At 44.1% G+C, this 27,458-nt stretch overlaps 1 protein-coding gene across 6 annotated transcripts in view; it reads right to left on the reverse strand.

The window, feature by feature from the left end:
* Positions 1–27,458, reverse strand: part of CTNNA2 (catenin alpha 2) — a 2,102,590-nt gene that overhangs the window by 186,582 nt on the left and 1,888,550 nt on the right. For all 6 annotated transcript variants that reach the window (XM_040419295.1, XM_040419296.1, XM_040419294.1 and 3 more), the window contains 2 exons: positions 25,680–25,861; positions 22,512–22,617 (listed from right to left, as the gene is read on the reverse strand). In XM_040419295.1, coding sequence (XP_040275229.1) covers positions 22,512–22,617; positions 25,680–25,861 — 288 coding nt within the window. The remainder of the gene's footprint in view (positions 1–22,511; positions 22,618–25,679; positions 25,862–27,458) is intronic.

Raw genomic sequence — 27,458 nt, forward strand, 5'->3', positions numbered from 1 at the left:
ATCAGGAAGAGGCCACAGAGTTGCACAATGACAGAGTCTGGAGGTGGCAGCAGCATCAGGAGGAGGCCACAGGGTGGCACAATGACAGTGTGGAGGTGGAAGCATCAGGAGACCTGAGTGGTGAGGTGGCAGCAGCATCAGGAGACCACAGAGTGACCCGTTAACACAATGGGAAGGCGGGTGACAATACCAGTACCAGCTCAAGATATTGGGTGTAAGAAAGAGCACTTGGCATCAGATGTGTGGCTACAGGTGGGTGGCAGCATCAGAATAGTAGCTGAGGCAGGTAGCCAAAAGAAACGGGTCTCTTTTGCCAAAGTGTTGGTGTGACACCATGGATGATCTGGTCTGATGCATCAGGCATTGGTGGGTGGAAATCCTGGCTGATCCACCCCTAATTCATCTTGAAAAAGGTCAGTCTCTCCACATTTTGAGTGGACAGGCGAGTTCTTCTTGGGGTAGCTATGGCCCCCACCACACTTAACACCCACTCTGATGCCACATTACTGGCCGGGAAGAACAGCTTTTCCAGGGCAAACTCGGTCAGTTGCGGCCACAAATCCAGGTTGGCTGCCCAGTAGTCCAGCGGATCTTCAATGGGGTGGCAGGGTGATGTCCAAGTATGCCACCACCTGCTGGTTTAGGTCCTGCTCCAGGTCTAGCTGCTGCTGAGTAACTTCTTCACTAGGCGGGTGAAGAAAGCTGCTGATCAGCGACTCTAGACTCAAGTTGCTGCTGATAGGGCTGGATCTGCTCCTACCCCCCTTCCCTGCCACAGCAGCCATGGCAGAGGAATGTGAGCGCAGAGAGCCTGTCCGGTCAGACCTGCAAGAGGATGGACGATGGTGCAGATAGGCAGCGGCCAACTGACTACATAGGATGTCTCTATAGTAGTTCAATTTGTCTTCCCTCCCAGCGAGTGTAAAAAAGGCCCACATTCTGGACCGGTAGCGAGGGTCCAACAAGATGGAGAGCCAGAAAGCATCCCTCTGCCGAATGCTGATAATTGGGCTGTCACTACGCAAGCAAATGAGCATGCATCGGGCCATTTGTGCAAGTGACTCGGAGGGACTCTCTGCCTCCATCTCCACTGCATACTGCCACGGTGTGTCTGGGTCCTCTGCCTCCTCTTCTTCATCTCCCTGTAGCTCCTTTGTCTGCTCTTGCTCCTCCTCTCCTGTCACCTATGTAGAAAAACCACCCATTTTTCTACACATTGCTTGTGCTCCAATATCCTCCTCCTCCTCCAGTTCAGCCCCCACAGGGGTCATGTGGCCATGAGATCTAGGCACCACGTCTCCAGTCCCCTGTCCAGTCAGATTTACCAGCATCTGTTCCAGGACATGAAGCAGTGGAATGATGTTCATCCCATACTCCTGGTGACTGACAAATAACGTGGCCTCCTCAAAGGGCCTGAGCAAACGGCAGGTGTCACGCATGAGCTGCCACTGGCTGACATTGAAGTTACACAGGGGAGTACTACTGTCTTCTTGGATCATCAAGAAATCATTTATGGCCTTTCTCTGTTAGTATAGTCGGTCCAACATATGGAGGGTGGTATTTCAATGGGTAAAAACGTTTCATACCGGGATGCCGTTCTGCCGCTGCAGCTCAAGGAGGGTGTGCTATGTGGTGTACGAGTGGCTGAAGTGCATGCAAGTTTCCTGGCCATTTTTAGGATGTCTTGCAGATGGGTGGAAGACTTTAGGAACCGCTTGACAACCAGATTAAACACATGGGCCATGCAGGGTGCATGGCTCAGCCCTCCTTGACGCAGCGCCGACACCATGTTCTTCCCGTTGTCGGTCGCCATGGTTCAGATTTTAAGTTGTCGTGGAGAAAGCCAGGATTCAATTTCTTGATGAAGGACACAGAGCAGTTCCTTCCCTTTGTGACTCCGTTCGCCCTGGCAAACGAGGTGCCCTGCACATGTGGTATGCTGGAGGGGCACTGTGAATTGTTCCTGCAGTGAAGGCTGAGGACACGGTGGAGGATGAGGAGGCAGAGACGGACATTGTCGCAGGACTAATGGTGTGAGAATATGGAGGCAGAAGCAGCGTCACCTAGCCAAGTTGCTGGTGTGGCTGTGCAGGAACCACATTCACCCAGTGGGCCCTAAAGGACATGTATTGTCCCTGACTGTAGCTACAGCTTCACACATTGGCGCTGCAGTGCACTTTAGAACATATAACTGCACCGCTGAACGGCAAATATATATTTTTTTTACCACTAATACACACCAAAAAGGGCTGTACTTTTCTCACTTCACCAGACAACGGCTAATAAGCCCTTTTTTTCCCACTAATATACGCCAAAAAATGTTTTAGAACATATACCGTAACTGCACTTCACAAGGGCTAATAAGACACAGAAGTATTTCCTTGTAATAAACCCTGTTAATGGCGGTATCACACAGCACTTGCACCCCAATAACAAGAACGGTTTTCTGGAATTACAGAGCTGTATAATGACAATTTGGATCCCCATTCAGTGCAGCAAGGTGTAATAGGATTGTCCCCATTACCCAGGCTGTAACCTCCCCTACTGAACCCTGTTCTTCTTCAATACTGTGGAATAATTCCTCCCTATTCTTTCCCTGAACTTCTATACAGCAAAATTAAAGTTTTAAAGTCTTTTTTACCACTCTCTCCCTAGCGCCTGCTGACGTCTCTCCCTGCACTAAGTACACTGGAAAATGGCTGAATCCAAGATGGCTGAGGCTATTTATAGGGCTATGACATCACAGGGCTGGCTGGCTGCTGATTGGCTGCATGCATGGCATTGTGGGTGATCCCTCGTTCCCAGAGTTCCTTGCTTCATGTCCTCACACGTGCAGCAGCCATTTTAGGAAAAAAAATTATTTGTTACCACAAAGTGTGAGGAAATTCAGAATCCGTGCAAATCGAATTCTACTTCGTCAACTTTGATTCGCTCATCTCTAGTCCCTGTGATTTATCAGACACTACAGTAGATACCTACAGGAAAAAAAAAACTGCTGATAACAGATCACGATATTACCATGAGTTGGTAACCTTTCTATATTTAATTAAGCTGATCTGTGGATTTTCTCGTTCTTTCTCCATATCGCAGAAGTATACATGCCCCATGGTGGCATCACCATCTAAAGCTGCTGTAAAAGTTTAACATGGATCTCCTGACGTTGATGCAGTAAAGACCTCTGGGTACCTGTGCCCATTCTTACAAGAATAGTTGGGCCTCGATCTGAGATTATTTTGAGAACTATTTTGTGTTTTCTGAGATTATATCTCTAGGGGTTGGAGAAATGATTTGAAGTCTTGCATAAATGTGTACAACATAGAAACTTCTATAGTATATGCATGGTGGGTATTGTATCCTTGTCTGAACTCTGGAGAATAAATCCGGTGATTGTTGGTAATGTCTCCATCAGTATTCACTCCCCAAATGTTGCATTACAAGCACATGAACATCTCTGCTACTATTACTTCCTGCAGGAACATAATATGTGGAACCTTGTTGGGCATGAAATAAGCTCTTTTCTGATAGAGGCTCCATTTGTGTTGCTCATTTTTAAAATATTGGACTTATTTGTAAGGTTACAGATTGCCTGATATCTCACAAGCATCACCAAAAATAAAAAATAAATCCTCTCTTATTGGTAGAGATGCAGTAATACTTTAAAAAAAAGAGATATTTAGGGCTTATTCACGCCACCGTATCCGTTTTTGCTGACCGCAAATTGCAGATCCACAAAACATGGATACCGGCCGTGTGCATTCGCATTTTGCTGATCGGAACGTCCTTCTCCATGATAAAAATGTCTATTCTTATCCACAAATATAGACAAGAATAGATCATCTTCTTTGTGGGGCAACGGAACACAAGTGCAGATGCCGACAGCTAACCGTGTGCTATTCGCATCTTTTGCAGTCCCAATAAATAAATGGGTCCCCTTCTGATCCTCAAAATTGCGAAACGGATGAGGACAGAAAAATACGGTCATGTGAATGGTCCCTTCACATGATGATTTTCATATGTGATAATATATGAGATTGTCATATGACTTTAGAAATGGTTGCCTCATAAAAAGAACCCTTGTCAGTATGTCCTCTTAGTTTGTCCTCTTAGGACATAGTGTATGGACTTTTTTCCCTGTCATGTGCCAAATGGAGAGCTGCTCTATAAGAGTGTCTTCTGCTCATTCAGAACCAGTGTGTCCATGTATTAGATTGTTGGCCATTCACTTGAAACACCACCATGTAATGCTACTTTTCCCCAGCAGTGGTCACTGTAAAGAAAGTGTATGCCTGGACATGTCTTCCCCCAGTAATGACTGTTGACCCCTGGGGGTTAGAGATCCGTGACAATCATTGAATATCACATTATCTTTATTTAAAGAAGGGATTGTCTCATTACATCATGTGCTATGTATGTACTTACATGTAGAGTGAATTATACAGGTGTAGAATTATTTATTCATGGTTCTATGTGTTACATTTTTCTACCTCTAGGTGGAGCCAAGAGAGCATGAGTGGTGGTTTGTGTGAAGCATGAACATATTTTTTTCCTTAACAGGACTCCATATGGTCAGGCATGGTATTGCAGCTGACAGTTGTATAACCAGTTCAGACTAATACAATATATACTTACTGAAAAGTTTAAAGAGTAACTGTCATATTTTTTATTTTTTTTGCTAGTTTATTAGAGCTAGGCATCTATACCTGAGTTAGTCTGTCAGTGATTGTCAAAAGATCTGTAATTACCTTATAATAACAGCTTTCATTAATGTCCTCTTTCCCTTTCCACTGCTCCCTTAAAAGACAGTTGCTGTGGCTTGTCTGTCTCTAGCTAAGAAGACAGGAAGACAGAGGGGCGGTCCTTCACCCTGCATCCCTGCATTAGGCTTCAGAGTAAGGAGGCGTGTCTCTCAGTAATCCAATCTGATTGGCTGGCAGTGAGCTGCTGGCTACAGCAAGTGTATATGGGAAGTGAGGGAAAGCAGTTTTGGCCTCAGAGAACTGGCAGAGGAGCCATTTTGAGAAGGTTCTCATATTGTAAATGTTTAAGCAGCCGTAACTAAGGGAAAAACTCAAGGAAAACAGTTGTACAGTTGTGTTCAAAATAATAGCAGTGTGTTTAAAAAAGTGAATAAAGCTCAAAATCCTTCTAATTAGTGTTGAGCGAACAGTTCGAGCATAGTTCGGGTCCGTACCGAATTTTGGGGTGTTCGTGACACGGACCCGGGTTCGGGTTCGTCGTTCGGCATGTATTTTGGCGCATTTTGAAAGGCTGCAAAGCAGCCAATCAACATGCATCATACTACTTGCCCTAAGATGCCATCGCAGCCATGCCTACTATTGGCAAGGCTGTGATTGGCCAAGTGCAGCATGTGACTCAGCCTCTTATAAGCTTGTGCGCACGTCGGGACGTGCTCACTCCCGATGTGAATAGAACAGGGTTAGACGCAGCTGATGCTAGGGCGAGAATAGGCAGGGATAATTGAATAACTGGAAGCAAATTTCTCTCCTCCACCTGTGATTCATCTGAACAACTGCAGCTGAGCTGCTTTTTTGATAGGGATTGGCTATTTTTAGAGTGGCCAGAGTGATTTTTCCATCCACATGTACCCGGGCTGACCGCCGGCCGCCATTTTGCGACTTGTAGTGCTGCAGCAGAAGCTGCCACAGTGTGCATTCCAAAGCTCCAAACAAGTCAGACATCTACACCTAGGATTCAGACCAATAGCGATTTAGCAGCACAGTCCAAGGCTATTTTTTTTAAAGGTTGTGCAGACCATTTTGTGGCACATGTTACTGGGCTGATAGGCGGCGGCCATCTTGGGACTAGTGCTGCAGCACAATCTCTCCCAACGTCCATTAATCACTTGTAATAGTGGTCTGTGCCATAGAAATCCTACATCAGGGACTTGGGTGTGCTTGTGTCACCCCTACTAATACCAGTCCACCTGTAATCCATACAGTGAAAAGACTGAAAGTATTCCAGTGAGGGAATTTTTTTTTTATTTAAAAAAGGCCAAGTTAGTTTATCTGGCGTTCAATATACTAGATACAGTTAGGCCTGCGTTTCATACATCTGGAATTAGCAAACTAATGTGCTGGGGTTGGGAAAACATATATGTACCCATACTAGAATCTGTCAAAGAAAGCGGTACTCACATATAACAGTCATTCCATCTGTAATCCATACAGTCAAAAGACTGAAAGTATTCCAGTGAGGGAATTTTTTTTATTTAAAAAAGGCCAAGTTAGTTTATCTGGCGTTCAATATACTAGATACAGTTAGGCCTGCGTTTCATACATCTGGAATTAGCAAACTAATGTGCTGGGGTTGGGAAAACATATATGTACCCATACTAGAATCTGTCAAAGAAAGCGGTACTCACATATAACAGTCATTCCATCTGTAATCCATACAGTCAAAAGACTGAAAGTATTCCAGTGAGGGGATTTTTTTTATTTAAAAAAGGCCAAGTTAATTTATCTGGCGTTCAATATACTAGATACAGTTAGGCCTGCGTTTCATACATCTGGAATTAGCAAACTAATGTCCTGGGGTTGGGAAAACATATATGTACCCATACTAGAATCTGTCAAAGAAAGCGGTACTCACATATAACAGTCATTCCATCTGTAATCCATACAGTCAAAAGACTGAAAGTATTCCAGTGAGGGGATTTTGCTTATAAAAAATAATATATTTCATTGTGGTGCGAGTTGAATCGCAACAATGAAGAAAAATACTATTAAGGGACGAGGACGCGGTCGTGGTGGTGTCCGTGGAGCCTCTGTTGCTGGTAGAGGACGTGGCCGTTCGGCCCCAGGCGCACACAGTAGGGAACGAACTCCCTCAACTAGCCGGCAGAATGTACCGCAATATCTCGTGGGGCACAATGCCGCTCTTAGGATGGTAAGGCCTGAGCAGGTACAGGCATTAATCGATTGGGTGGCCGACAGTGCTTCCAGCACGTTCACCACATGGTCTTCCACCCAGTCTTCTGCGGAAAGCGCACAGGTGGCACCTGAAAACCAAGCCCATCAGTCTGTCACATCACCCCCAAGCATATCAGGGAAACGGTCTGAGCCACAAGTTATGCAGCAGTCTCTTCTTCTGTTTGAAGACTCTGCTTCCAGGGTTTCCCAGGGGCGTCCACCTAGCCCTTCCCCAGTGGAGGAAGACATACCATGCACTGACGCACAACCACTTATGTCTCCAGATGAAGAGGACATGGGAATACCACCACAGCAGAGTCACCGACTCTCTGATGATGACGAAACACAGGTGCCCACTGCCGCGTCTTTTTGCAGTGTGCAGACTGAACAGGAGGAGGTCAGGGAGGGAGACTGGGTGGAAGACGATGCAGAGGACGATGAGGTCTTAGACCCCACATGGACTGAAGGTCGTGGCGATGACTTTCACAGTTCAGAGGAAGAGGTAGTGGTGAGACCGAGACAACAGCGAAGCCAAAGAGGGAGCAGGGGGCCAAAGCAGACGAGCCGCCGCCCCCAGAGTTCGCCTGCTACTGGACATCGCCAACAGGGACCCAGCCCCACAAAGGCAGCTTCAAAGAGTTCCCTGGCATGGCACTTCTTTAAACAATGTCCTACCGACAAGACCCGAGTGACTTGCACGCTCTGCCATCAGAGCCTGAGGCGAGGCATTAACGTTCTGAACCTCAGCACAACCTGCATGACCAGGCATCTACATGCAAAGCATGAACTGCAGTGGGGTACACACCTTAAAAACCAGGCACTCGCTGAGGCTCCCCCTGCTCCCTCTACCGCTGCTGCCTCGGCTTCCGCCTCGAGAGGAATGTTGCCACCTGCCGAGCAGCAAACAGAGGATGTGCCACCGACACCACCACCACCGCCACCGTCAACTAGCGTCTCCACTATATCACACAGCAGCGTTCAGCTCTCAATATCTCAAACCTTAGAGAGGAAGCGCAAATTCCCCCCGAGTCACCCTCGAGCCCTTGGCCTGAACGCCAGCATTTCTAAACTGCTGGCCTTTGAAATGCTGTCATTCCGGCTGGTGGACACAGACAGCTTCAAAAAGCTGATGGCCATGGCTGTCCCGCAGTATGTGGTTCCCAGCCGCCACTACTTCTCCAAGACAGCCGTGCCTTCCCTGCACATGCAAGTGTCCGATAAAATCAAGTGTGCACTGCGCAACGCCATTTGTGGCAAGGTCCACCTAACCACAGATACGTGGACCAGTAAGCACGGCCAGGGACGCTATATCTCACTAACTGCCCACTGGATGAATGTAGTGGCGGCTGGGCCCCCGGCGGACAGTTCCTTGGCGCACGTCCTTCCGCCCCCTAGGATCGCAGGGCATCATTCTCTGCCTCCTGTAGCCTCCTCCTCCTACTCGGCTTCCTCCTCCACTGCTTCCACCAGCTCATCCGGTCAGCCACACACCTTCACCACCAACTTCAGCACAGCCCGGGGTAAACGTCAGCAGGCCATTCTGAAACTCATATGTTTGGGGGACAGGCCCCACACCGCACAGGAGTTGTGGCGGGGTATTGAACAACAGACCGACGAGTGGTTTCTGCCGGTGGGCCTCAAGCCAGGCCTGGTGGTATGCGATAATGGGCGAAATCTCGTGGCAGCTCTGGGACTAGCCGGTTTGACGCACATCCCTTGCCTGGCGCATGTGCTGAACTTGGTGGTGCAGAGGTTCATTCACCACTACCCCAACATGTCAGAGCTGCTGCATAAAGTGCGGGCCGTCTGTGCGCGCTTCCGCCGTTCACATCCTGCCGCTGCTCGCCTGTCTGCGCTACAGCGGAACTTCGGCCTTCCCGCTCACCGCCTCATATGCGACGTGCCCACCCGGTGGAACTCCACCTTGCACATGCTGGAGAGACTGTGCGAGCAGCAGCAGGCCATAGTGGAGTTTCAGCTGCAGCACGCTCGCGTCAGTCGTACTGCCGAACAGCACCACTTCACCACCAATGATTGGGCCTCCATGCGAGACCTGTGTGCCCTGCTGCGCTGTTTCGAGTACTCCACCAACATGGCCAGTGGCGATGACACTGTTATCAGCGTTACAATACCACTTCTATGTCTCCTTGAGAAAACACTTAGGGCAATGATGTTAGACGAGGTGGCCCAGGTGGAGGAGGAGGAGGAGGATGAGGGCTCGTTTCTAACACTTTCGGGCCAGTCTGTTCGAAGTGGCTCAGAGGGAGGTTTGTTTAAGCAGCAGAGGACAGGTTCACAAGTCGCCAGCCAAGGCACTGTACTGGAGGACGAGGAGGATGAGGAGGAGGAGGTGGAGGGGGACGAGGATGACGCAAGTTCACAGCGGGGTGGCAGCCCAGGCCCATCACTGGTGCGTGGCTGGGGGGATACGGTGGACGATGACGATACGCCTCCCACCGAGGACAGCTTGTCCTTACCCATGGGTAGCCTGGCCCACATGAGCGAATATATGCTCCAATGCCTGCGCAACGACAGCAGAGTTGCCCACGTTTTAACGTGTGCAGACTACTGGGTGGCCACCCTGCTGGATCCCCGGTATAAAGACAATGTGCCCACTTTAATTCCTGAACTGGAGCGCGACCGTAAGATGCGCGAGTACAAGCGCACGCTGATAGAGGCGCTCTTGAGAGCATTCCCACATGTCACAGGGGAACAGGTGGAAGGTGAAGGCAGAGGAGTGGCAAGAGGTCGCCAACGCAGCTGTGTCACGGCCAGCTCATCTGAGGGCAGGGTTAGCATGGCAGAAATGTGGAAAAGTTTTGTCTCCACGCCACAGCTATCGGCACCGACACCTGATACGGAACGTGTTAGCAGGAGGCAGCATTTCACTAACATGGTTGAACAGTATGTCTGCACACCCCTCCACATCCTGACGGATGGTTCGGCCCCATTCAACTACTGGGTTTCGAAATTGTCCACGTGGCCAGAGTTAGCATGTTATGCCTTGGAGGTGCTTTCCTGCCCGGCGGCCAGCGTTTTATCTGAACGCGTATTCAGCACGGCAGGGGGCGTCATTACTGACAAGCGCAGCCGCCTGTCCACAGCCAACGTGGACAAGCTGACCTTCATAAAGATGAACCAGGCATGGATCCCACAGGACCTGTCCCTCCCTTGTGCAGAGTAGTCCTTATTAACTGCCTAAAACATGTCTTGTTGTGCTACGGGCCACTTCTTTATTTGATACAAATTTTATGAAACCCACAGTTGAATGAAACTCTTCTCTGTCTGGGCGCCGGGGCCTAACCAGATGAAAGTGGCCGGTTAAACTAACGGGTGACATGAAGCCATAACCTCTGCCATGCTACCTCTGTCTTCTGTCTGGGTGCTGAGGCCTAAGTCAAATAAAGCGGTCTTCTGCTGTGCTGGGGGATATGAAGCTAATCTCTGACCTCTCTCCTCTGTCTGGGTCCAAAGGCCTAAATCACTGAAAGAGGCCTTCTCCTGTGGTGTGTGATATGATGCTAGAATATGTGCTGTGGGGCCTCTCTCCTCTTCCTGGGTGCAGGGGTCAAATAAACTAAATTGTGGCCTACTCCTGTGGTGGTTGATATGATGCCTGATTCTCTGATGTGGAACATCTCTCCTCTGTTTGGGTGAAGGGGTCAAAGTAACTAAATGGTGGCTTCTCCTGTGGTGGCTGATATGATGCCAGAATATGTGCTGTGGGGCCTCTCTCCTCTTCCTGTGTGCAGGGGTCAAAGTAACTCAATCGTGGCTTCTCCTGTGGTGGCTGATATGATGCCAGAATATGTGCTGTGGTGCCTCTCTCCTCTTCCTGGGTGCAGGGGTCAAAGTAACTAAATGGTGGCTTCTCCTGTGGTGGCTGATATGATGCCAGAATATGTGCTGTGGTGCCTCTCTCCTCTTCCTGGGTGCAGGGGTCAAAGTAACTAAATGGTGGCTTCTCCTGTGGTGGCTGATATGATGCCAGAATATGTGCTGTGGTGCCTCTCTCCTCTTCCTGGGTGCAGGGGTCAAAGTAACTCAATGGTGGCTTCTCCTGTGGTGGTTAGTATGATGCCAGAATATGTGCTGTGGGGCCTCTCTCCTCTTCCTGGGTGCAGGGGTCAAAGTAACTCAATGGTGGCTTCTCCTGTGGTGGTTAGTATGATGCCAGAATATGTGCTGTGGGGCCTCTCTCCTCTTCCTGGGTGCAGGGGTCAAAGTAACTCAATGGTGGCTTCTCCTGTGCTGATTGATATAAAGCTGATGGTTGTGCCATCTGACATGGTTGCCAGGGTCTGATTCAATGGGGCCTACTCCTGTGGTGGGTGATCTAAATGCCTGATTCTCTGCTGTGAAACCTCTCTCCTCCGTCTGGGTGTAGGGGTCAAAGTCTTTCAAAGTCGCCTTCTCCTGTGCTGATTGATATGAAGCTGATGGTTGTGCCATCTGACATGGTTGCCGGGGTCCCATTAAATTGTGGCCTACTCCTGTGGTGGTTGATATGATGCCTGATTCTCTGATGTGGAACCTCTCTCCTCTGTTTGGGTGAAGGGGTCAAAGTAACTAAATGGTGGCTTCTCCTGTGGTGGCTGATATGATGCCAGAATATGTGCTGTGGGGCCTCTCTCCTCTTCCTGGGTGCAGGGGTCAAAGTAACTCAATGGTGGCTTCTCCTGTGGTGGCTGATATGATGCCAGAATATGTGCTGTGGGGCCTCTCTCCTCTTCCTGGGTGCAGGGGTCAAAGTAACTCAATGGTGGCTTCTCCTGTGGTGGTTAGTATGATGCCAGAATATGTGCTGTGGTGCCTCTCTCCTCTTCCTGGGTGCGGGGGTCAAAGTAACTCAATGGTGGCTTCTCCTGTGGTGGCTGATATGATGCCAGAATATGTGCTGTGGGGCCTCTCTCCTCTTCCTGGGTGCAGGGGTCAAAGTAACTCAATGGTGGCTTCTCCTGTGCTGATTGATATAAAGCTGATGGTTGTGCCATCTGACATGGTTGCCAGGGTCTGATTCAATGGGGGCCTACTCCTGTGGTGGGTGATCTAAATGCCTGATTCTCTGCTGTGAAACCTCTCTCCTCCGTCTGGGTGTAGGGGTCAAAGTCTTTCAAAGTCGCCTTCTCCTGTGCTGATTGATATGAAGCTGATGGTTGTGCCATCTGACATGGTTGCCGGGGTCCCATTAAATTATGGCCTACTCCTGTGGTGGTTGATATGATGCCTGATTCTCTGATGTGGAACCTCTCTCCTCTGTTTGGGTGAAGGGGTCAAAGTAACTAAATGGTGGCTTCTCCTGTGGTGGCTGATATGATGCCAGAATATGTGCTGTGGGGCCTCTCTCCTCTTCCTGGGTGCAGGGGTCAAAGTAACTCAATGGTGGCTTCTCCTGTGGTGGCTGATATGATGCCAGAATATGTGCTGTGGGGCCTCTCTCCTCTTCCTGGGTGCAGGGGTCAAAGTAACTCAATGGTGGCTTCTCCTGTGGTGGTTAGTATGATGCCAGAATATGTGCTGTGGTGCCTCTCTCCTCTTCCTGGGTGCGGGGGTCAAAGTAACTCAATGGTGGCTTCTCCTGTGGTGGCTGATATGATGCCAGAATATGTGCTGTGGGGCCTCTCTCCTCTTCCTGGGTGCAGGGGTCAAAGTAACTCAATGGTGGCTTCTCCTGTGGTGGTTAGTATGATGCCAGAATATGTGCTGTGGGGCCTCTCTCCTCTTCCTGGGTGCAGGGGTCAAAGTAACTAAATGGTGGCTTCTCCTGTGGTGGCTGATATGATGCCAGAATATGTGCTGTGGGGCCTCTCTCCTCTTCCTGGGTGCAGGGGTCAAAGTAACTCAATGGTGGCTTCTCCTGTGGTGGCTGATATGATGCCAGAATATGTGCTGTGGTGCCTCTCTCCTCTTCCTGGGTGCGGGGGTCAAAGTAACTCAATGGTGGCTTCTCCTGTGGTGGCTGATATGATGCCAGAATATGTGCTGTGGTGCCTCTCTCCTCTTCCTGGGTGCAGGGGTCAAAGTAACTAAATGGTGGCTTCTCCTGTGGTGGCTGATATGATGCCAGAATATGTGCTGTGGGGCCTCTCTCCTCTTCCTGGGTGCAGGGGTCAAAGTAACTCAATGGTGGCTTCTCCTGTGGTGGCTGATATGATGCCAGAATATGTGCTGTGGTGCCTCTCTCCTCTTCCTGGGTGCGGGGGTCAAAGTAACTCAATGGTGGCTTCTCCTGTGGTGGCTGATATGATGCCAGAATATGTGCTGTGGTGCCTCTCTCCTCTTCCTGGGTGCAGGGGTCAAAGTAACTAAATGGTGGCTTCTCCTGTGGTGGTTGATATGATGCCTGATTCTCTGCTGTGAAACCTCTCTCCTCCATCTGGGTGTAGGGGTCAAAGTCTTTCAAAGTCGCCTTCTCCTGTGCTGATTGATATAAAGCTGATGGTTGTGCCATCTGACATGGTTGCCAGGGTCTGATTCAATGGGGGCCTACTCCTGTGGTGGGTGATCTAAATGCCTGATTCTCTGCTGTGTAACCTCTCTCCTCCGTCTGGGTGTAGGGGTCAAAGTAACTAAATGGTGGCCTACTCCTGTGGTGGGTGATATGATGCCTGGTTCTCTGCTGTGGGACCTCTCTCCTTTGTCTGGGTGCTGTGGTCAAAATAATAGTAAGTGACCTTCTCCATTGGTGGGTGACTTGAAGCCTGATTCTGTGCTATGGGACCTCACTCCAATTAATATTATTTAATTTTTATTTATTTTATGTTAACTCATCATTTCCCTATCTACATTTGTTTGCAGGGGATTTAACTACATTTTGCTGCCTTTTGCAGCCCTCTAGCCCTTTCCGGGTGTGTTTTACAGCCTTTTTAGTGCCCAAAAGTTCGGGTCCCCATTGACTTCTATGGGGTTCGGGTTCGGGATGAAGTTCGGGTCGAGTTCGGATCCCGAACCCGAACATTTTTCGAAAGTTCGGCCGAACTCGTCGAACCCGAACATCCAGGTGTTCGCTCAACTCTACTTCTAATAGCTTTTATTTCCATACACACAAATGCATTGGGAACACTTCACATTCTATTCCAAATCAAAACAAGAAGAAAAATATATAAAATTTGTGTTGTTTCTATAAAAAAATTGAAGACAAGTGAATATTAGACTGTTTAAAAAATAGCAGTGTTTGTATTCTTCTTTACAAACTCAAACATTCACTATATAAACTGAAAAATGTTTGAAGATTTTGCTTTCCTTTGAATCCCTTCACTAATATTTAGTTATATAACCGCTGTTTCTGAGAACTGCTGGACGTCTGTGTTGCTCGGAGTCACCATCTTCCGGCCCCTGTGTATTCCAGTCCAGGATGATTGGACTACATTCCACAGTTCTTCTCTATTTCTTGGTTTTGCCTCAGAAACTGCATTTTGATGTCACCCCACAAGTTTTCTATTGGATTAAGATCCGGGGATTGGGCTGACCACTCCATAACTTCAGTCTTGTTTGTCTGGAACCAAGATGTTGCACGTTTACTGGTGTGTTTGGGGTCGCTGTCTTGTTGGAACACCCATTTCAAGGGCATTTCCTCATCAGCATAAGGCAGCATGACCTCTTTAAGTATTCTGATGTATTCAGACTGATCCATGATCCCTGGTCTGCGATAAATAGGCCCAACACCGTAGTATGAGAAACATCCCCATATCATGATGCTGGTCCACCATGCTTCACTGTCTTCACAGTGTACTGTGGCTGGAATTCAGTGTTTGGGGGTCGTCTGACAAACTGTCTCCGGCCACTAGAACCAAAAGAACAATCTTACTTTCATAAGTCCACAAAATGTCTCTTTAGGCCGGTCAATGTGCTCTTTACCAAATTTTAACTCTTCAGCACATGGCTTGGCTTCACATAGGCATCTTCTAATTGTAACAGTCCTCACAGGTAACTTTAGACCTTCTTTCATCTTCCTGGAGCTGATTGTTGGCTGAGTCCTTGCCATTTTGGCTATTCTTCTGTCCATTTGAATGGTAGTTTTTCGATTTCTTCCACATCTTTCAGGTTTTGGTTGCCATTTTAAAGCTTTTGCGATCATTTTAGCTGAGCAGCCGATCATTTTCTACACTTCTTTATATGTTTTCCCCTCTCCAATCAACTTTTGAATCAAGGTACGCTGTTCTTCTGAACAATGTCTGGAACGACCCATTTTCCTCAGAATTTCAGAGGGAAATGCACTGTAACAAGCATGTACAACAATTTCTTCCTTCCTTACTTAAATAAGAATGAATGACTTCACTCATTGAACTCCACACTGCTATTATTTTGAACATGCCCCTTTCAATAAGTGATTGAATTACACAGAATCAGCAGCATGCATGTCATGACTGTTGGATTTCTATTACTCTACTACACCTGCTGGAAAATTATTTGCCATGTAGAAATATCATTTCTACCAAAAACTGTGATTGATCAGGTTAGTGATGTCTGACTGCTATTATTTTGAACACAACTGTATGTTAAGAAAGTAAAGATTCCTTTATGCATAATGCTGCTGCAGCAGTAACATATGCTAAAATAGATTATTTTTTTATGAAAACATGACAGTTTCCCTTTAATGCCTGCTACATTTCTGTAGATCAGCAATGCTTTATTCTGTTTTATTCTTTAGCCCAGTAATGCCTACACTAAATGATGTATTTATGAGACCACTTCGATATAGAAAATAATCGCTGCATTTCCTATGTGGATCTTCTTAGTTTTCCCTGTGACTTATATCAGAAAATGTAATGGAAATGTGTTGAGCAGAATAATCATGTCATACGTGTTTATATTGTATGTTCGCTTGTAGAACAGGCACCGATATTCTGTAGGCGTATAGAAATCCCACTAGATTACAAATTGGGACAATATACATCAAGTCATGGAAGCAATTCTCACATCACCTGTTTGGAAACAGAAAAACTGATGTTCAAAAGGATGAAGCAAGGTAACTAGGATGAACTTCTCACAAAACTAGGGCATCAGCCTTCTGTACAGGTTATTACTTATCAAGATATTCTTACTATTATTAGAAGTAGTAATTATATTACTATTACAGCATATGTCAATGCAAATGTCTCATTGTCATGTCTGCATTAGCTTTACGTGATCATTTCAGAGAGTTGAATGCTGTCAGTGCTGCCATCAGGAAGTTGTGGGCCTCTTAATTACTTCCATTACTGATGGACGAGGAAGGAGAGCAGGGACACAGTGGCAAAAGATATGTGGGGGCAGGGGACACACACACAGTTCGGCATGGACTCTGTACATAGGAAAAAAAAGAGGGCGGGAGACAATTTGTTGCTTTGTAGAGGAGGGTCACTAGTGGTAGAATTGGGCTTTGTGGAGGGATTAGAAGAAGACTGTAGGTTGCAAGGGCTTTGTGAGTGGAGTGGAGGGTGGTGCTTGGTAAAAGCTTTGTGTAGGGGGAGCAAAGGTTGTAAGTAAGGGATTTATGGGAGAGAAACTAGGCGATTGATAGTTATCATTGTATTCACAGACCTAGAGGGAAGACTATTAAATACTAAGGGGGACCGCCCACTGGACTCCTAAGCATAGAAAGAGAAAGCAGTTAAATGAACGAAAACAGGCTCTTTGCTGATGGAAAATGGGGAGACAATTTGTGACTGAGGCTCGGTGGGAGGCAATGGTGGCGAAAATGGGCTCTATAGAGAAGCTGGAGGAAGACACTAGGTGACAGGGCTTTTTGGGTAGGGTAGAGGGTGGCACTTAGTAGAGGCTTTGTGTTGAGTGCAAAAGGTTGGCTATAAGGGCTTTGTGAGTGTATGGAGGTGAAACTAGGTGATTGACAGCTATCTCGGAAGACTGTTAATAATAAAGGAGTAGCGCCTGATAAAGGAGTAGCACCTACTGGACTCTTAAACATAGAGAGAACAGGGATTTAAATGAATGACATACAGGTTACACCGAATCTTTTCCCACAAAACAATATATTAATCTGCTCAGCTACTCTTGCTCTATAACACGCTGAAGATCATACACTGTGTTTGACCTTGGAAATTTATAGGATCTGCATTATTAAAGATGTTTACCCCATCTATAAACTATTCACAGTGTAAGTGATAAATGTATGAAGGATAGTCTCCCTTCTGCTGCAACCCCCAACAGTCACTAGAGCATGGTGGCGAGAGTCCCATGGTCCTCTTCACCTGTAAGAACAGATGAGGAGGAATTGGAAAACTTGTTTTCATTGGGAGTGCCCGTGGTCAGCAGATGGTCAGAAGCCACATGAGAAGTTCTCATATTGGGCTTGAAATTCTTCCAAATTGGTCTTGCTATAATAAATATGTTTCATTTTTTTAACACATTTTATCCTTCATGTGTTTGTGTATAACTCAGATGTTTGAGAGACATTTAATATTACTTCTGTCATTTTGTAGCCTTCAAGTTTTGATGGTACAAAATGAGGTTCTGACAAAATGTGACATGTAATTTACTGATCAATAAAACTAACATTGGGTCCTATAGTCCTGTACAAATAAAAATAGCTTTTTTGAGAAATGCCAATGATTTTTATATGCTTGGTTTGCGTTATGGTGTCAGTGGTTACAGATGTTCTATGGTTTTACTCCTACTGTATTCAGACCAAAACTTCAACCCCTACCTAGAATCTGGAAAATTAAAGGGGAGGTCCCACAAAGATGTTTTTATGTATTTCAATCCAGTACCTGGATCTGAATACCTTTGTAAGCCCAAGGACAGGCCCTCTGAGTTGCAGGCTTGAAATAAATCTAGCAGAGAAATTAAAGCATTGAATGTGGAGATAGCTGGATCCATGTGAGGTACAGGGCTGGTTCTTAGAAAGAAATTGTCATTTACTATATGGTTTTTCATTTTCATTATTTACATTAATTATACAATAACCCCTTTAAAGGGCATATGCCAAGATTTAAATGTATCCTTTATCCACAGGATAGGGGATAAGAGTTTGCTTGGTCATGTCTAACTGCTGGAACCCCCAATATATTACAAGAATGGGGGTTATATGCTTCCATGTATGAATGGAGTGGTGGTTCAGCATGCGCTCTGCCACTCCAATTTTCTCTATGATACTGCTGAAGAGAACGTAAGTACAATACTTATGCACATGGTCAACCGCAGTTCCATCCGTTCAGAGAGACATAATACCTCTGTTTTTGTGACTCCCAGTTGTTTGACGCGTACCAATCAGACTTTTAGCACCTCATCATCTGAATAGGGGTTATGGCTAATATTTGGCACAGCATTTAAATTCTGTCATATTTATTCATAACCATATTTACTGAAATACCAAAAATCTGGAAAACCCATTGGACAAATGCTCACTCATGTTAAACTTAAAGGCAATGTACACCTTTGGGGGCAATTATATATTTTTTATTATTACATTGTACTCATTTTAAGCTAAAAATAATTTTTCCAGTTAGTCTTTATGAAAAATGTTGAACCCCTGTCTCTGTGCGGCCTTGAGTTTCTCTAGTTGCAGGTTCTGAATTCTCGCTCTGTTCCATCAGGTAGCTCAGCTGATGGCTCCTTATCTCTGATCTTATAAACACTCATTATAGCTCCATACTTATCTTACTGGTAAGAATGCGGCTTAAATAATATGGCCTTTTAGTAATTTAGAGATAAGGCTTATCATAAGATCGGCACGAAGTGAAAGTGAAAGCACTAGTCAAACAGCTAGACAAACAGTAACCTTTTGCAAAGAGATCAGCTGAATATTTTAAATAAAGACCAATTGAAAAATTTTATTTTAGCCCAAGAGGAGTAAAATACAATTACGGTATAAAAAATTCCCCCAAAGGTGTACATAGCCTTCAAACATGCTGAAGCTTTTGTACCTCCTTCTAAGTAAGAGCCTGCTACCGTTTTCTTCCCTAAACTTTTTTTTTTCACATCACCTTGAATGGCTTTCATGTTTTATCTGTCTTTGGCATGGGTCCATGAATGAATGGGGGTGTAAATATCAGTAGAGTGCACCTCATATTAAGCATTTATTGAAAAGTTCTAGGCTGCCATTAGGAGAGGAGCCGACTAAAGTGGTCCAATTTAAGAATTTAATCAGCATGCTTAATCCACCGTCATACAGAGAAATATTCTTTATCTCTCCATATGTGGTATCTTAAAAAGGTTTTTAGTGACGATTGTAGATCAAAAGAACACAAAATGGAGCTGAGCGTGAGGCTTTTAAAAACCACTTACATTACCCTAATATATAGTAAACCTAACGCCTTCTTAAACATCATCATGAAACTAAGAGTAAGCAAACTTGACGAGCTGAACATCCCATTTTACTTTTTTTAAAAATCAAACAAACATGCATTTGAGCCATGAATGCACCGATAGACCCTACCTCAAAGTAAATTCTTGGCAATGACTATTTCACTTGGGAGGGTAGAGGGCACAACAGATGTTAAGTGACATTAAAGCTAATGTTTTTAGCCAGAATCTTATGGATGCAGAAGTCCATGAAGAGATACCAACCAAGCACATGGCAATAAGAAGAAGATACAGTTTGAAAATAGCAAATGCATACATTAAGCTAGATAGAGTACACAGCAGTAGTGGTGGTAACGAAGATATCGATGATTACAGGGGCTCTTGTTTCCATGGTTATTTTATTGTAAAAAAAAAATTAAATAAAAAAAGAGAGCATAAAACCTCAAGGCTCGACACAGATTTTTGAGGTGGACAAGAATCTATTATGTCTATTATATAGTCAGGTAAATAGTATAAGGACGTGTCACGAACCCCTATGTTCAGGTTAGTTTTTTTTTTGTGAGAAGAGCCCACAATAAAAATGAACAGAGATCAGAAATCTCCTGCGCTGTCTACCAGGGGTCTAAACACTATTCTTCCTTCCTAATCAGCTTACACTGTCTGCATGTTTATATGGAGTCGTTAATGTAAGTGTCAATTAACACTTAGGAGATTTGATTTCTCCACACTCACAGAACCAAAGAAGCTTTATCAGTGGGGTTGCGCTGACTCATAACAAGTACAGTATTCAACCACCTGCCTAGATAATGTTCCAAACATCTTGTCTCTCTTCACTAACTCTTACATTCGGCTTTTTTCTGGTTGTTACATTAAATAGTAAGACTTTTTTTTAAAAAATTTTTTTTTACTTTATTCTAAAAAAGATAAAACCAAACAAGAAGAGTCAATATAGGATAAAGGATCAATTTTTTTTTATTATTATTACGAAAGGGGGAAAACAAAAAATACATTATTTAAGAGATTTTATTTTTTTATTGTTCAAAACTTTTTTAATTTTGCCAGTTGTTTTTTGGGTCTTTCTTATTTTGTACTTTTTGAATGATATGTTTATGAATATTATTTCCATTTTCGATTTCAAATGATTTTTTTTTTTTATTTTTTTTATTTACAGATGTGTCCTCCCTTACCTTACCTTACCTTACCTCAGATTTAGGTAAGAATTCCAATTTCTCAACAAACCAATTCAATACATTATCACAATATGCCAGCAAAACTGTTGACAGACTGTGATTCACTTAACAACCACTGGCTACACATAGACATCTATAGGATAGACATCTCATGACACTGCATCAATAAATAATGTGTGTTTTTTTTTTTTTTGGGTGTGTTTTTAAAGCTGGCTATCTCAAGCCACACACGTTGGTATTTGCTGAACCAAGAGGAAAGGTAAAGATGGATACATCTGTATATTTATTCTTAAGATTCCAACATTTTACAGTCAAGCCTTCATGCCAAAGACAAATAATTAAAATATGTAAAGTGTCAATTTTCATTATTACTTTTTGGTTAACGATATAAAAGGAATATAGGTATGCAGAGCACATACAGATATAAGTCAGCCAATTTGAACCAAAATTTACACTGTTCCAGATTAAAAAGCATTGATCTTTAAAGGATAGTCGGCACTGCAATAAAATCTTTTTAAATGTGTGTAAGTCTGACTATTAGCCTTGATAATATTGCTAATGCAATATAAAATGAGTGTTTCTTATCTGTGCCCCTATGAACATTTTAGAGGCACTCCCAGAAAATGCATTTGTAATTGTTTGACAAACCTACATATTGATATATTTTCAGGCAGTTATGTGACCCCCCCCCCCCCCCCCCCCATTGCCAGCCTGAAATAACTCTAGCAGAACAAGTAATGAATGAAGGGATCTTTGGTTAAATGTGAGGTACAGGACTAATTGTGTACCTCATCATCATAGGATACAGTGGTCCCTCAAGATGCAATGGCCTTGGGAAACAATATTTTCAACATACAATGGTCTTTTCTGGGCCATTGGATGTTGAAACGGTTCTCTTTTTTTGCATTGCCATTACTCTGCAGGTTAGTGACCACCACATTTCTAGCCTTATGTTCAGCTTAATCTCTGTTTCTCTCTTTCTCGCTTGAAAAATTCTCCCAAATTGAATCTTAAAGGGTTTCTGTCACCTGAAAAATGGGTATTAAGCTGGCTGACATTAGGGATGTGCTAATGTCAGCTGAACATAACTATATTAGGGCCATCTCACTGCCTGCCACCGTTATTGAGAAAAATGAACTTTTATAATATGCTAATTAGCTTTTAGGAGCTGGGGGGCGTTGCTCCTGCTCCTAGAGGCTCCGTTCTGCCACCTCTGGCCACGCCCTGCTACACTAGATTGACAGGGGCAGGCATCGTTGGTCTCCCGCCTCCGACCCTGTCTCCCGCCTCCGACCCAGGCGCAGTGAGTAAAGGGCGCTTTCCGGCTGCCAGCTTCATCACTGCACCTGTGCCGTTCAGTACTGAATGGCGCAAGATTTACACTGTAGACAGGGCCGGAGGTAGGAGGCCAACGAAGCCTGCCCCTGTCAATCTAGTGTAGCAGGGCGTGGCCAGAGGTGGGAGAACGGATCTCTAGGAGCAGGAGCAACGCCCCCCCTGCTCCTAGAGAAAAATTAGCATATTATAAAAGTTTGTTTTTCTCAATAACGGCGGGAGGCAGTGAGATGGCACTAATATGGTTATGTTCAGCTGACATTAGCACATCACTAATGTCAGCCAGCTTAATACCCATTTTTTAGGTGACAGAAACCCTTTAAGAAACTCTGATTCTACCTAATCAGAATTTTTGGAAGAATCAGTTTGCTCATCTCTACTCCTGATACCATAGTAGTCAATGAGCTGTTATATCACTACTACTGTACATCATCATTTAAAAAAGAAGGGCTTATAGTAAAGATCAAATGGGCTCCTTATTATAGTGTCGGGTTTCTCCACCCAAGACGGGTCTAGTATTTGTTTATTTTCCATTCTGTGACCCATCGATAAGTTACCCCTTTCTTGCTAACAATGTAGCTCTTCAGAAGCAATGGGACATGTTATCCAGTAACAACGTGTTTGGGACCAACTAGGCAGAGTCTTTCTCCCCAAGGGCAACGTGTTAATTTAGCAGAGGTGTTTTACATTTTAATCTGTTCAGTGCAATTTTGCATAGAAGCATCACAATTGAGTTCCACCTACAGCTAAAAACACAAATTATGACCAGACTCTTAATAAGTGAGTTTCCTTGAACCAACTGGAGGAGTCTCACCTGATCAGCGACAGCACGAGCCAGCTTGTCCATCCTGGAGCCGGCTTCTGCAATCTTCTTGGCCGCATTAATCACATCAGATGTGTTCTTTAGTGGACCTTTCCCTCTAAGAAAGAAAATAGTGTAATTGCAATTCAATTAAAGGACTAAAATAACCGCCCGGATTGAACTACCTTGCTTCTCATTGATTTTTTTTTTTCCCTTACCCTTCTTACCATTAAATAAATAATTTGTAATTTACTATGAGTTCACCTTCTAAAGCCAAGTTGAATAAAGGAAGGCATGTGCCAACTTCCGCTCTTATCTAAAGCTCCTCGCCAGCAATTTAGTTTGATGGCTTCTTCAAGCTCATGAATTATATTTAATAGTATGTACATTTTTAAGTGCTCATTAAGAAGATAGCACTGCTGAAATGTAACATTTTAAACAGATATTTCTGGGCAAAACCTTGATGCTTAAACTGCTGGGTCCAAGGCACGTGATGGCAGAAGGTCCCCGTCAATGATGACTATCAGCAGCAACCAAGTAAAGACACATATGAATGCTATAATATATGAGATGCATGTTCTTGTCTTTTTTTAGTACCCCTTTACTGCCAATTTGAATGTCAATTTTTGTCTTGTAAGGTACAGTATAACTGGTTGGTCACCATACTGTTCTAGATCTGAAATGGTTTATCTCATCTGGAAATGTATAGTCTCTCCTCAGTATAGGCCATACTTGTCTGATAGGTGTATGTCTCATGTCTGATATCCTCTCCTGTTTAAAAAACAGAGCTTTGCGGCATGCCGCTGGGAATGGAGAGGTGACTGCACATGCGTTTCTCTTGACATTCATTGCTATGGGACTTCCAAAAATAGTTGAGTAATTGTGCTTGGCTATATTCAGAAGTCCTACAGAAATGAATGGAGAGAGCTGTGCATGTGAGGCCTTCTCACTATTCTTGTCAGCACATGACAAGGCCCTGTTCTTAAGACAGAAGCAGGTCTCAGCGGTGCAGATATCAAACATTTTTGGCCTATGTTCTTTAAGGGAACACAACGTAAATTATATGTCCCTCCATGCCTCTGGTGTTCCTGGCGTGCAGATTTTACTATGGAACTGCTACAACAAATCTGTGGCAAGGTGAATGTCAGAAACATTCTACTGCATGTGAACTTGGCCTCAAGATCCATCAAACTCTATCTATCCTAGATGCCACCATAAACTATGGATATTTTTGGTGAGGAACTTTCCCTATTCAACTATTAGACCCCATATCAACTGCTATGTCAGCTACCCTAATAGTTACGCCCTAGTCTTACTACTGAAATGTGTATTGGTGATGGACAATAGCAGGTGAAGGGTATGGGGACCTGCAGGTGGGGCCATATTAACAAAAAATTAATCAACCTTTAATTATTTTAATATATGCCTTTTATTTTCATTTGTGCTAAGACCTGGTGAGTCAATAACTGACTCTAGCATACCCATTGGGGTCAAATGTGTAAATAACTGATTACAAGTATCGTAAGAAATTTCTGATGCCAGGAACTGATACCAAATCATGGAAGAGTAAAGGAAGTAAAATTTGATAATATCAGCTCGGATTTTTATTTTTTTAAAATATAGATAAAGTGAATAATTCAAAATACAACATATGGTTTGTTTGCTATTCGCTGCACAGAATGTTCCCACTTCATGAAACCACTTGTGCCAATTACAGAGGGAAAACAAGTGGTCGTTATTTATAGTAGGTCACCATAACATCTGGTAATTATGGTTCACCCTTCTTTTTGAACTGCACAGTATATAAAGGACTTCTGCTGGGATTACTTATCTTGTTTTTGTGTTTTTCTGTATTATGAATCATGTTCACTTCTTTTGTTAGGAAGTTTACCGTACATGTAATGTGGTGCACTTACAGTACTTCTAAGTAGGTTCTAGCCATTAATAGAGACAACATTATTGTCTAGTCACCTTAGCCTTAATCTCACCAGACAGCTCCCTGATTCTTATAATGCCTATTTTATGGTCATAGACAGGATGGAAAACTACTGGGTTCATGACATAACATAGATATTGGTTTTCACCGACTTAGTTTGCAGGATCAAAAAATGAATGGTTGGTGGAACCCCCCAGTAACATTTACATTTGGACCCTACATATTATTCTGAGACAAGGATGACAGACTCTTGTAATGGATGTCATGACCTACAGTCTGGTTAGATATTCCTTGGTCTCACATCACAGTGCCCATGAAGAGGGCATCCCTGAAAAGGTTGACCACCTCTTTCTTTTTACATAGGCTCCAAATTTGATTTGAGTTTGATGTGTTTATGACATCTACACCCTTAAAAGATATGGCATCATGTCCACTCTTTTGTTCCTCCAGGAATAGTTATTGGGAACAGTTAAGAAGTCCTCATACACTTTACACAAATTAACAATCCCACCAAATTTGGCTGCTTTAGCTGGTTTTGATCTACTATAATCCAATCTTTATACCGATCCAGTGTGCCAGCCCAAAGGGGTAGGGTATGGGTAGGGTGTTTTACAGAGTAGGTTTTTACCCACAGCTGTGTACAAGAGGTGGCTGTAATGATGTTTCTCCTTAAGTCTCTCTCTATAAATATTAGCAAACTTTGCAAATTGACCAAAGGCGTACAAACTCCCAGTAAACCTCCATAATGCCAAATTGCATGGTGCAGTCCTAGATAAAATGACCACTCCATCTCAGAACGAACAGGTGCTAGAAGCAATTGACCATAACCACATGCAGCAAAGTCTAAAGCTGTATCCATGTGTTACCTTTACTGCCTCAATCTAGCACGACCTTTAAGGTTCTCAACCTTCTGTAATAATTCAATGCTTCCTTCTCCTAGTGGTACATCCTTAGTAAAGTTACTTTTCTAGCAGTTTACACTCTCAGTAATGGTGTTTTCCTGGAGAAAGCTCCTGTCTTGGCACACGTGGCAGCAGCACTAGACTTGCTGACCTCTTTTCTTGCTCTTATCTTTCGGTTAATCTCTCTACTGACACCTAATCAGGTATGTCTTGCAACTATGGTATCTGCAAACTGTACATCTCTTCACTGTGAGCCTAGTAGCCCAAACATCCCCTCCACTCCACACACTTTTTGTGCCATCTCTCCAAATATTAGTATTGTGAATATGTTTTTTAACTTACCTGGTAAAATCGGTCATCTCCATCATGATCATGCACATCTGTTTGGCTAATACAATAATGTCATTGCCACTGTCATCCCATTTGGCAACTTCTGCATCCAGTTTGCTTTTCTCTTGGTGGAAGATCTCCACTTGCTCTGCAATTTTGGCTTTCTCTTCTTGTGGGAGTTGGGCCATTATTGCCTATAAGATCCAATAACACAGTGTTAAAATGTAAATTTTTCATATTAGTGTAATGATGTGCTTTAAAATAATAATCTAGCTAGAGGGGGGACACAATCAGTTCTTCTGAAACTATCAGGCATACACAAAAATGAGCTACATATGCTTGTGGAAGACATAGCGTCGGTTTTTAAAGCACCTGTTAGCGAGATCAACCCTATTAATCTAGGCATAATGCCTGATTGGGCTGATCCTTCTGATTGAAATTATACTTATCTTGTGAAAGTCTTTTTTTCTCCAGAAAATCACAACCGATTTTCAGCAAGATCAACTCTACTAAGCAGTAGGACTGGTTTAATAGGGTTGATCCTGCTGACAGACACTCTTTATATCCAAAAATTAAATCAGTCTTTATACTTTGTTTTTTTCCACTGAAATATTAGACAGTTTTTATGCTACAGTGCAAAAAATGCCATATTTGCAAGTACAGTGAGATACTTCACAATAAATGCGTGTATCATTGTCTGATCATTGTTACAACTCCACACAGCTATCTAAAGTGATCTTCCAGTGTTACTTAAAAATTAAAGGAATTATCCCACAAAAAAAATTCGAAATTTTTTAAAACAGGCCCTGGTTCTGAATACTTTTGTAATTGCATGTAATTAAAATTTCATTATAGCCTCTGAGTTATTCACTGAAATCTATCTGTATAGCGCCACCTGCTGTTTGCTCTTTTTCTAAATTCTCTGTCCTGCTCACTGAGATGGAAGCACATGCTCGGTTCCAGCCTTCAACTGCCACCAGCTGCAGCAGAAAAGACACGCCCCTTAATAAAGTACACGCCCCCTGAGCTGACAGCTTCAAATAAATGTTGCAGAGCAATTGGAGCAATGAATGGGGAGATCTCTGGATACATGTGAGGTACACGGCTGGTTCTAAGTTTGCTAGAAAGACATTGTCATGTATTATATTTTCATTTTTCACATTAATAAGGAGATAAGATAACCCCTTTATGATAAGCTTGGAAATGTACATGATGTGCACTGTACCTGGTGTCTTCCCTTTGAGTCAATCACCTATCAATTCCCAGTCCCCTCTGCTATCATCTAAGATGATTGCCAGCGTCCCACATTACCATATGCAGTGTGCTGCAGTAGTCTAAGACGGTTGGATGGACCAGCACTGTTGAGGTCAGCATAGTGTCCATTCTGTCTTTGTCTTCCCCTGCAGCAGAGGCGCACCTAGCCTTTCTGCTGCCTGAGGAAAAAACTGAAAGGGCGCCCCCCCATGCCAATTTCGTAACCTAACCCCTTCCCTCCAGTCCTACTGTTAAAGACATGCTTGGAAAACATTACATACAGGGCTACAAAACATACATGGTAATACTGTGCCACACCTCTTACATCCAGTGAGGTCTCCTCTGATGTAGACATTCTCTTTCTTTATTTTTTCAATTTTGACCAGACCACCATGATTATTTATTTCAGGATTCGCTTGTCTCTGCAGATTTTGACAACTACTTTTCCATCCTCCTCCCAACCTTCTGAACACCCCATCCTTCCACCTCTAATGCTGTGCCTGCTGCTCCCCAATACATTACTGCAGAAACAGATAA

The sequence above is a fragment of the Bufo bufo genome, chromosome 2 (genome assembly GCF_905171765.1).
Source record: "Bufo bufo chromosome 2, aBufBuf1.1, whole genome shotgun sequence".
Lineage (NCBI taxonomy): Eukaryota > Metazoa > Chordata > Amphibia > Anura > Bufonidae > Bufo > Bufo bufo.